The sequence below is a fragment of the Anabrus simplex genome, chromosome 2 (genome assembly GCF_040414725.1).
Source record: "Anabrus simplex isolate iqAnaSimp1 chromosome 2, ASM4041472v1, whole genome shotgun sequence".
Taxonomy (NCBI): Eukaryota; Metazoa; Arthropoda; class Insecta; order Orthoptera; family Tettigoniidae; genus Anabrus; species Anabrus simplex.
The window spans coordinates 587,716,438-587,728,980 of NC_090266.1; the positions used below are offsets into that span (position 1 = coordinate 587,716,438).

At 39.9% G+C, this 12,543-nt stretch overlaps 1 protein-coding gene across 1 annotated transcript in view; it reads left to right on the forward strand.

The window, feature by feature from the left end:
* The window catches only part of iav (transient receptor potential cation channel subfamily V iav), a 262,128-nt gene that overhangs the window by 160,337 nt on the left and 89,248 nt on the right, over positions 1 to 12,543 (forward strand). Inside the window, exon 13 of the mRNA XM_068226013.1 lies at positions 7,123 to 7,321. Coding sequence (XP_068082114.1) covers positions 7,123 to 7,321 — 199 coding nt within the window. The remainder of the gene's footprint in view (positions 1 to 7,122; positions 7,322 to 12,543) is intronic.

Below are 12,543 nucleotides of genomic sequence, written 5' to 3' on the forward strand. Positions count from 1 at the left end.
AGTGCAATCTAAACCTAAATATCTACCAAAGCAACCGTACCCCGCAAGGTTGTGTAGGCAAGGTAGGCATAGTGTAGTTTGGTTACAATTTGATAAAGTTTATTTAATAAGGATTACTTAATGCATATTTGCTATGCATTCATAAGTTGTACTTATTTTTTTTGTTTAGATTGACCAGAAACGAACAATAAGTTTCAATACGTGTGTGATCGAGGAACTTCAGTGTACTCTGGGAGAAAGAGCTTTTGATAGGGTAGTTCATGGGAGATTACTGTCGAAATGAGAGCTTTTGGGCCTGACAAAAGAGTGATTGAATGGAAGGATAAATTTCTAGAACATAGAACTCAGAGAATTGGAGTAGGTGAAGTGTTATCTGACATGGGCGCCCATGCCCGGGGGCAAGGTGGGGATGCGGCCCCCCACTAGCTCTCAGGGAAAGGAAAAAATCGAATATAGTCAGGTGTTTTTCTTTCAAGAAAATGATTTTAAAGTCGGTATTACGTAGAAGTGGTAGGGGATACAGTATGTGGTATTCTACCGTGGAACGCAAGTCACTATTCATCTTCCAAAATATTAAAAATACTACATACGCTCAGGTCTAGCCCCCCTCGCCCCTACAAACTATCCTGTGGACGCCCATGTTATCTGATCCTGTAATGATGAAGATGGGGCCCCGCAGGGCAGTGTTATTGGACCTTTATGTTTTCTTATCTATATAAATGATGTGAGTAAGAAACTGGAATCACAGATAACGCTTCTTGCGGATAAAGTTATACAATGTAGGCCCGGTTTCATCAACACATGTTAGTACTTAACAAGGTGTTAAATCATTTTAACATACGATTTAAGAAAATTTGCGTTTCATCAACAAATGTTAACATTAACAAATGTTAAACTGCGTATTAAAGTTAACGTCAGCCATTTCCAATGTTAAATGGCTAACATTAGCATTTAGCAACCTGTTCCAAAATGGCTGCTGTGAATTTCGCTTTCGAGGCGGAATTGCTCTATTTAGATCTTTTACAAAACAATCCTGATCGAAGAAGAGTTCAGCGACGTAATGACTTTGAAAATTTGACGGATCCGAAATTTCTTCATAGATACAGGTTATCGAAAACAGTCGTTGCTAAGGTTGTTGACGAAATTCAAGTGAGGTTAGAATATCCTACGAAGAGAAACTTACCTCTTTCTCCAATGTTGCAGGTACTGATAATATTACGAGTTTTTGCTACTGGTTATTTTCGCATAATGGCCGGGACAAAGCTGGAATTTCTAAAGCCACTGTTAATAGAGTTGTTTGTCGAGTGTCTGCAGCAATAGCATCCATGAGAAGGAGGTATATAACATTCCCTTCAGTATAAGAGCGTCAGCAAATTATCCGCAACTTCTATGAAATAAGCCGTTTTCCTGGTGTTTGTTCTACGTGCAATATATTGCACACATGTAAGAATCCAATCACCTGGAGGCAATTGGGCCGAAATATATCGTAATATTAATATATCGTAATGTTAATGTTCAGGTGATTAGTGAGCCTAACCTCCAAATCAGGGATATACTTGCTAGGTGGTCTGGTTCTGCACACGACAATACAATATTTAATAACTCCCATATCGGAGCACAGTTTGAAGTGGGACAATTAAAGAAGTGATTTTGTTAGGTGACAGCGGATACCCACTAAAAAAAGTATCTGTTTACCCCATCGAAACCCTCGAGGACTTTTCCGGCGCCTCGTCCTTTTATTTTATCGTCAAGCCATCTGTGCGCTTGCACTCAATAACTTATATATATTTACTAACTAATTCAATTAACAACTCTTTTTCGAAGGAGGAAAAATTAGAACTACGATTCCGTTTCACTTCACGCGCCATATTTTACAGCTGTGCTCAAACAAAAGCGCATCGGAGCGCGTTGTAAAACAGCATGTTCGTACGACTGCCTTCTTGATTCGCACCAGTTCGCAATATTGGGAGAGTTAACAGTCGATTAGTTAACATTTCACAAGAAAAGTTTGATGAAACGCAAGAAACCTAACAAGATGTTAAATTTCTAACTCCGTATTAACTAACTACTTGTTAGTATATATTTAACATGTGTTGATGAAACCGGGCCGTAGAGTTGTAAATGAGTTGCAGGATTGTGAACGACTGCATGGGGGCTTAATCAATGTAGTGAGATGGACAACAGATAATGGTATGAATGAAAATGGATAAAAATCAATTTGTAAGTTTCACCAAGAGGACAAGTCCTCTCGGTTTTAATTATGTGTAAATGGGGGTGATAGTACTTTATGGGGAAAACTGTTAAGTGCCTTGGAGTTAATATAAGGAATGATCTCCATTGGGGATATCATATTAACGAGGTTGTTAGGAAAGGTTACAGATCTCTTCACATGGTTATGAGAGTATTTAGGGATTGTAGTAAGGATTTAAATGAGAGAGCGTGTAAGTCTCTGGTAAGACCACAGTTAGAGTATGGCTCCAGTGTACGGGACCCTCACCAGGACTACTTGACACGAGAAGAGGAAAAAATTCAAAGGAAAACAGCATGCTTTGTTCTTGGTGATTTCCGACAAAGGAGTAGTGCTACAAGAATGTTACGAACTTTGGGGTGGGAAGACTTGGGAGTAAGGAGACGAGATGCAATACTATGTGGAATGTTTCGAGCTGTCAGTGGAGAGTTGGCTTGGAATGACATAAGTAGACGAATAAGCGGGAGTGGAACTTTAAAAAGTAGTTAAGATCACAATATGAAGGTAAAGTTGGAATTCAAGAGGACAAATTGGGACAAATATTAATTTATAGGATGAGGAGTAGGGGATTGCAATACATTATCAACAAAAATGTTCTATAAATTTATAAGTCCTTCTCTTTAAAGAAAAAGCCAGGTAAGCACTTGATAGATAATCTGCCACCTGGGCGTCAGCCCTAAATGCAGATGATTAATTGATTTCAAACCGGCACCAATGAAAGCCCTTGTGAAGCAAGCAGTGCATGAAGTGTTGAGCAATAACGAAACTCTCAAACACACTTGCCAACCTCATCCAGGATCAAGTGTCGAAGACAGTTGTAGAGCAACTGAAGGAAACAATAAGTTTCAATACAAGTGTGAATTGAGGAACTCAAGCATTCTCTGGAAGAAGGAGACAGGACCATAACTGAACTAAAAAAGGGAACAGTAATAAATTAAAACGGACAGTTCAGAGCAATTTCTCGGAGAAGACAATGTTTGCGTGTCTTTGGTGTGAAAGAAGTGCCGTAAAGCCACTAGCAAAAGAAAAACATTTAAATGTAATATATTATCAAGAAAAGAACGTATGAAAAGATGCATGCGGATCAAAACAAGAGCTAATTATGAAAATTAAAATATCAGCGTAACAAACCTCCCAACACGAAGCGAGCGCCTTGGTCACTATGCTACGAGAACGTTACGGGTAAATTAGATACATATAGTAGGTTATACCTGGTGACTCAAAACTGACAAATGAAAATTGGAAAATTATAGCTTGTTTGACATGAATTCCAATTAGATCTTTATTTTGTATTCTTCTAAAGTTTCTTCGCAAATGCTTGACATATAATATGTGCCCCCGACATTGTAGATGCCAGAGGCTGGTGGGACCGTTGTAACTCAAGGGAAGCTTTCATATTCAAAATCCTGCTATTCAATACCGATCACTGTTACGGTATCATACTTTTATGAACACACTAAGCTAATTTAAGCTGTATGTCAACAAAAATACAGCTAATAATATTCAGCTCCAAAACTTGCCCAGCACCCCGTGCATTTAAAACTAGCGCCTTGTAGAAGGCCATCTACATCAGGAAATCTGAAACTCATTTTGGAAATAGTTTGAATATTTCTCTACAGGTATCGCTACTATCAAGGTATGTTGCGCCCTCTCGGGTGAAGAAGAACTATTAATTTTCAAAGTAATTGTGTATGTTAGGGTTTCCTAATCTTAATTCGTTATAGTTTATTTTTGGTGTTCAAAAGTTATCAACACTTCTATCTCTTCCCGCCAACTTAACACGTAGACCAATTGGAAATTGTGTACATTTATTTTTCTACCAATAAAAATTTTCTGATATGTATTAAATTAACCCATAAGAATAGTGGGTGTGTGCGGGCCATGGCCCAGAGTTTTCTGGAAATTTCCTCTCCGCTATAAAAGCCGAGGGCTGGTGAGCCATGTTGTCTTTGCGATCGCTCCAGTCCAGAGTGTGTTTGTAACGGGAGCAGGGGGAAAGGCTGCATCGTCCATCTCCGGAAGGTCCACCAGCTCAAGGTAATAACAGACTCAGTATAAACATGTATTTTTAATGCTATTTTTTCGGGGCGTCGACCCATGTAGATCTTTTGCCCCTACTGGCACCATTAAACATTTAATAGTCTCAGAAAGATAGTCCAAGGGGGAGGTTCCGAACTTTAGTAATGTAACTTTTATTTCCTCAATGTAAGTTTAAGCTCAAATGTAAATTTCAATTAAGTCTGAGGACTTTAGTATAAATACGGAATAAAGAGTGGTACCCTCTTGTATTTCCCGTCAGCTTGGTGTCGAGGTGACTACGGTTTTGTAACATTTACATCTATCTCGTAATTTCTGTAACTTAAATATTTTCTCCACCTAGTCACCTCCGTAGTGTGGGCTGAGCCTCTGTAACTTCGGGCCTTGAGCCCACATAGAGTTTTAATGACATTCTGGTGAATTTAAAAGGAGTGCAAGTGTTCACCTCCTAGCATTTTGCTTTTTTTTGGGGGGGGGGGTAGTAACATCAACTTTTTTTTTAACAAGGCCACGTAGAATGGGTATTTGTTACCCCTGTTAAAGTCAACATCTCCTTCTAATTTTGTGTCTAGATAAAGATGATTGTTGAGCGATTAAGACAGTAAATACTGTTGATTTTGGTAAAATGTAGATTGTGCCTTTAAGATGCCTGGAACATGTAAATTTGGGAGAATTGTCTCCTAGAGTGTAATTGTGTAGTGTAAAGTCTCTCTTCCTCCTCAGATGAAAGTTGAAAGGTGCCTTTGAAAGGCTGGAATTTTATAAAGTTTAGAGAGTGGCCGCCTAGGTAATTTTGTGGAGCAAAGTTGCTCTTGTAAGGTAACATATTTTGGGAACTCTGTCTCCTAGAGGTATTATTGAATGGAGCAATGGTCGCTTTTGTCACATTGGCAAATTAGGAGCTTCAAGCTCATACGGCAAATTAATGTTGTCTAATTGTTCTAGGAATTTCTAACATTACGTCTGGAGCTCACTTGTGCACCTGAGATTTTGTTATTCGCTTAGCAAATTGTAAAATTTTAAGGCTGAAAAGAGAAAAAACATAAAAGATTAAGCAAGGAAATAAAACTGACAAGTTTAAAGTTTTAAATTATACTTCCATCTTTTGCATATCCGTCCATTCATGCCCGCACCTTGTTTCACCTTTGTCCACCACTGAATCTCCGTAACACTACCGATAGCGCTACCCAGGAGTGGTCGAATGGAAATATCCTTTTACGCAGAGGGCAAGTTACTCGCGACTTCACCCGTAGGTGGTAGAACCGACCCTTAATCTCGCCATTTGATTATAAGCTAGGTAAGTAAATTACTCTTGCCTATCTAACGGTAATATGCTTTTCAAAGCGTCTGGAGAATTAGATGATAAACTTATGTATAAATTTGTGTTCTTTACTTGTAACATGCTACTCCTATTTTGAAGTAGCTGAAAACCTATATTGCAAGATTCTGTTATTATAGTGTGGAGCTTTAAATTTATGTTTAAGACAAGGAAGAAATGGAATGCAATGGTAAATGTGGGCTATACTGAAGATTTCTGACCACACATTAGTTTCTATCTGTGAATGTGCTTATGTGCGTGCTCAACCCTATATCTCCCTCTTTTTTTTTTTTTTTTTCATCAAATGTGCTCCGCTGCTTTGCTACATTTTTGCCACTTAGCCCGGTTTAGGCCAACATTATGCATGTTTTCCACGATGTTTTCCATCCTCCAATTCCACGGTCTTCCTCGTGTATGGCCGTTTTTATTACGGAATTACTGTTTGCTTTCCGTGGTTTGACAATACTACCGTGTCGAGCTTACCTTATTTTCTCTGCAATTGGGCCACATAAAGTCTTCGTTGTACATCCTCATTTTTCTGACAAGGTCCAAGAGAAGTGAAACTACACAACATTCTCATTTCCATAACATCGGCGATCTGACCATGTTTGCTCGCAAAACAGCAACATTATTCTCCAAACAAAGCAACGGGTTTGTACTCTCTTGTAAATTTCAGCTTCAGATATTCGGGCATCATTCTTTTTCGCACAAGACAGCAGTTACCAGTTGCCACTTGGACAATGCTGCGCTGATCCTCATTCGAGTGTCAGAGATAGCATCATTTCCTGATGTGACCAGAGATCCAAGATTTAACAGAAACATGATTATCAAACATTTCAGAGAATTATGTATAAATCTGTATTCTTTAATTGTAACGTGCTACTCCTGTTCTGCAGTTGCTGGAAACCTTCGCGACCATGATTCAATCTAATAAATGGCTGCTTTCCAATTGTTTCCCAAGGTTTAATTATGGCGTTTCCAGCTCTCCTAGCTGATAGTTTATCCTTCAGTTCAGGTAATGAGTCGCTTAGATAAATTAATTGTAAGTAGATATAACAGGAACATATATTTTAATTTCCCCAACATATTGTGTAGATAATTTGTTACTGTAAAAAGCCTGCTGAAGTGTGACTTGAGCAACTGATGGTATATTTATGGTTAGTTTCATCTAGTGGTAAAATCAGCAAATCATTGAGCTGTGCCAAGTTTTCCCCACACCAGTAGATATTACATATATCTAAATACGGTTGTAGGATATTTGATTCACATGGTCAGGATGTGTGGCATCCATATTTAAAACAATAAAAGTAATATAACGTTGAATGCATTGATCTAAATATGTGTTTTATGATTTTCAGAAATTTTATCATTAACTAGAATCCCCTCCAAATCTGCAATACATCATAATCGAATATAGTAGCATCCTATATCATTTGGCTTCATGAATATATTACAGATCTATAATATTTTATCCTTGTTATCACACTGTAATTTGATTTTTGGATAATTTCTTTTCTAGTCCTGACCTCCTGGGAGAAAGCGAGCCAGCTGCTGCTGGATTTGGTGATGCATTGACTGCGGCCTTGGATGTTATGGCTTTTACTCATGACCTGGACCTCAACACAGGTCCACAGTTGGCAGGCCCACCACTTCCTTCTGCACCAACTCCAGCAGTAACAGTTCCAACTTCAATACCCGTACCATCTGCTCCTCCATTGATGGCACCAATACCAGCCGCACCAACTGAACCTCTGCGTGCAGCTCCCGTTCTGACACAGACCTCCATTGGGTGGGGTCCACCTGGTCAACTGACACAAAAAGCAGACTTGCTTGGTAAGTTACAAATCTTTCAAAAATGTTGATAATGTATAAATGATACAAGCCTGCATACTCCTTTAGTCTCTGGCACTATATTCTGTGCTGATCACGGAACAAGTACCATATCGTATGTCTGTGTCAATATAAGTTTATTATAGAATAGGCTTTCTATTATAATTCATGTCAAACACACTGTCGTGCTGTTACTAAGCCTTTGATGCATTAATATGCTTTCAGCCGAACTGTTCCTTCATTCCACCACAATATAACGCAATTTTTATTATTACCCCTCTCGTCTTAATACTCATTCATTAGTTTCTTTATGATCCCTTAGAACTGCCTTCGTTCTCATACACGTTAAATTTACATCGTTCACATTGCATTGTTTTATGCTCGATTTGTCTACGATTCCAAACTCCAGATGAATACGGTATTTATATTCTGGTATTTGATTTCCTTATACCTGCCTTTGTCGAATAAATCTTATCTTCAATGGGAAAGATTTTCATGTCAGTAAATCCATGTTTGATCTTTTATTCTATGTACACGAACTGCACAAATTGCACAGTACAGTTCACGGCATTCCATACAAAAGACTAGGAGGACAATCCAGTGGCGCTATGCAATGCTGCCTGAAAACATCGCCGGACATTACTATGCTCACTGTACATACGTCTGAGACCTGAAGCATTTTTAGGATATCTCCAGATGTTATCCGATCCTGTAATGATTAAGAGGACTGAATAGAGTATTAAATAAATTAAAGGATTGTGACAAATAAAATGACTTAGACAATGTTGTGGGATGAACTGCGGAAAATAGCATGATTGTGAACGGGATGAAATGTCAGGTTGTAAGTTTCAAGAAGAGGAAAACTAGTGTAAAGGAGAGGAAGTAAAAGTCTGATAAGGCCCCAATTAGAGTATGGTTCCAGTGTATGGGACCCACACCAGGATAACTTGATACGAAACCTGGAAAAGTTCCGGATGAAATCAGCACGATTTGTTCAGGCGACATCCGACAAAAATGTAGTGTTACGAAAATGTTGCAAGTTTTGGGCTGGACAGACTTGGGAGTTAAAGAGATGAGATGCTCAACTAAGTGGTAAGTTACAAGGTGTTCGTGGAGAGAGCTTTCAGGTTTAGACTCGGTTCGTCTTCGACTGGTCAGCGAACATGATGAGACTTCTGGAACATTATAATAATTTTATTTGTTTTCTGGTGTAAAATTTGCGTTAGTTCTTTAAGCGACGATACGGATATATACAGGTCTCCTTGAAAAAGGTTCCAATATTTACAGAGGACACAGCACACAACAAACAAAGGAAGAAAGGTCCTAAGAACATTGGTGCAACCCCAGTATCTTTGGAGTTATGGTTCTCTATTACTACCATCAATGATCACCATGTATTTGATCTACTCTCCACAACATGTGCTCGATGTGACCGGCATCCAATGCAATGTAGCCTTCCACCCTACGTCGCATGGAATCGCGCATTCGTTGGAACACCCCTGGTTGTTGCCCGATTGAATCACAGGCATTGAACACGCATTCTCCTAGTGTATCCACGTCATTTATGGAGATCCCACACACCATAGCCTTTACATGTTCCAAAAAGACAAAAATCGAAATGGTTAAAGTCAGGCGAACGGTCAGGCCAAGGTATTGGCCATCCCTGACCAATCCATCGCGCTTGGAAGACACATTTTAGGTGACCCCTAAATCTACGATGAAATTGGGCCTGTGCCCCATTGTGCATGTATCACATTTGCAGTCGTTCCTGCAGTGGCATTTTCTCCACCACCACAGGAAAGTATTTCCATCCTTTGTTGCATATTACGCCCCGCCCCGTAATTATTGGAACATCGTGATATTTTATAGTAGTGGTAGTGGATCATAACTCCCAAGATATTTGGTTTGTGACCAATGTTTATAGGACCTTTTATCCTTCGTTTGTTGCGTAATACCTTCTCTATAAATATCGGAACCTCCTTCGAGGACATCCTGTATATACATATATATCTAACAATATCCGTAACAGTTTTTTACCTTTCGTAGTTAGGTACGTACTGCATCATTCATGGGGAGTACTTGAATATATTAATTAAAACTACCCACAATCCAACACCAGAAAGATATAGTAAATATATTACAATGAAACTTGATCCCAATATATTCAAACATACAGTTTATATTCAAATAGATGTCTTTCCTTCCTGGATGTTAGGGGGTGGTTGTTGAGATGAACTTCCCCTTAAATGAAAAGTCCTCTCAGTATTAATTACTGCGTTGATGGGGTGAATTGTCCCTATGGAGATCACTGTTAGTACCTAGGTGTTAATATAAGGAAAGATCTTCATTGGGGTAATCACAGAGGTGGTATTGCAAATAAAGGGTACAGGTCTCTTGATTATGATACTTGTTGTTTTAAGGGGCCTAACATTGAAGGTCATCGGCCCACACAGGTCTCTGCACAGGGTTATGAGGGTATTTAGGGATTGTAGTAAGGATGTAAAGGAGAGGGCATATAATTCTATGGTAAGAACCCAACTGGAGTATGGTTCCAGTGTATGGGGCCCTCATCAGGAATACATGATTCAACAAATGAAGAAGTCCAAAGAAAAGCAGCTCGATTTGTTCTGGGTGAATTCCATCAAAATAGTAGCGTTAAAAAAAGTTGAAAAGTTTGGGCTTGGAAGACTTGGGAAAAAGGAGATGAGCTGCTTGACTAACTGCTATGTTATGAGCTGTCAGTGGACAGATTGCGAATAAGATTCAGTTGTGTTTTTACAAGTACGAAAGATAACAATATGAAGATAAAGTTGGAATTCAAGAGTAGGAAGGGGAGTTAGGAATTGGAATAATTTACCAGGGGGAAATGTTCAATATTTTTCCAAATTCTTTGCAATTATTTAAGAAAAGGCTAGGTAAACAACAGATAGTGTACCATATCACCATATTGCGGTCCAAATCATCATTTTATGCTACAGGAATATTTGAATATAGCACCAAGCAGAGCCGGAACTCCGTGTCTTAGTGGGAGGCGAACCCCGTAGCACAAGCTGCAGTCCCTGCGGTTACTCATGTAAACTCCAGTGTGAAGGATGTCTTATTTTGAACTTACTCGTGAAGACCCCGGTGATCGCTTTCCGAAGCGGGTTAGAGAAGGAGCAGGAGAGACAGAGAAAGAGACAAAGTCGTTTGAATTTGTCACGTGGAGCCAGTAATGCCAACAACACGTAGCCAAAGAGGAGCACTGCATGCCTGGTAGCATGCTAATTCGAGATGTTATTTCCGCATAAGTGCAAATTTCAGCGAATGTAAAACACTGGAAAATACTAATTGGAATTATGGGACGCCATTTTCACCCTACCGGTGACAAGTAGCCATGTTAAAGATCTTCCTTGGTTGAATTCAAACAGCCGTTGGAGAGACGCGATCGGTACACAAAGACCATCTATTGTGAACGCGGGGATGTACCGAGCCCAACGGAAACTGGAAATACTATAAAGGGAAGGCTTCCGATTGAGCTTGAGGCTAGTTGTTGACAGACCGTTGTGTAGTGCGTGTCGCTCGTATCAAACCTCTGGACAAAGAGCCACTAACAAAGTTATTAGAAAGTCGCATTTAGGGAGAGGGCTAGCTTGCACGAGCATTTATAGTGAGTGAATAAATAAAGTAGGTAACTAGATCGATTTCTCCAATTTAGTGCGGTACGCGTAAGTTAACTGCCATATGGACACGTTGTGACCGATTATCATAGCCGTAATAGGCGCTACTCATGGTCGGACTGATATCATAGGTAACAGATATTGTCCATTGTATCTGGCCTAGGTCGCGGCATTGTATGCGAATACATACAAGGTAGTGAAGAGTGCCATACTACAACATCCAGTTTTCTTTTTTTTCCTAGTTGCTTTACGTCGCACTGACACAGATAGGTCTTATGGCGACGATGGAACAGGGAAGGGCTGGGAGTGGGAAGGAAGCGGCCGTGGCCTTAATTAAGGTACAGCCCCAGCATTTGCCTGGTGTGAAAATGGGAAACCACGGAAAACCATTTTCAGGGCTGCCGACAGTGGGGTTCGAACCTACTATCTCCCGAATACTGCATACTGGCCGCACTTAAGCGACTGCAGCTATCGAGCTCGGTCATCCAGTTTTCAGGACGTGCCAAGAATCGAAGAAGACGGCATCTGTAATGGCGTTCCCAGGAGTCTAGTGCCAGGCTTCAGGATCCAGTGTACACAGTGCTACAATGTGGTGCTTATTCCACAACGCAGCCCTCGACGGCGCGCTGAGGCAATGACGGACGGTTTCAGATAAGTTGAACTGCATATAAGCATAACTTGTAGCTATAGATTCGACTCGGGGACTTTTTTCAGTAATGCCATAGTCATGATTATTTCAAGTGTAGGCTAAATGATTTAGTTTGGGGCTGACCGCCTGCGCCAGCCATGTGTTGTATTAGCTTTACTTTAAATGGTATGAGGGGAATTATATAGTTTAGCGGTTATTACTGTGACCTTTCCCATCAACTACCATAGCTCATGGGACCATGTGACAACCCAAATTTACCCCGACCGGGTTTGAACACATGGGACCATGCGCCACAGAAATCAACAGTCGAGGGACCTTTTCTGCCTATTGACAAATGCCGCCTCATTTGGATTGAAATGACTAATCCGAACACATGAGATGACAAATGCCCGTATGGCATAGCGAGGTCTACCGCTACCCTTCTGTTCCGAGATATGAGCACAAGCTTCTCAAGGGCATAGTGCGTCCGCGGATACGAACCAGAACCAACTTAAATCTAACTTACAGGCATAAAATGAACGGAAGAGATAAGGATGCAATTATCGGCAGAGATAAACAAAAATAAAGTTTTCTAAAGTCTTAATGAACTCTCGTTGCAACATATAATTGACACTTTACAACCTTGATTATTAAATTCATGAATTTATACAAATAGATTTGACACTCAATAAAGGAACGGGAAACAAATTCCACGCTGTCATTTAAGTACACTCACAATCTACACCTTCACAAGTGTCTCTATGTGGACTATTGAAATTACGGTGTCGAATTTAATGATAGAACAAATCACACATTTATTAAT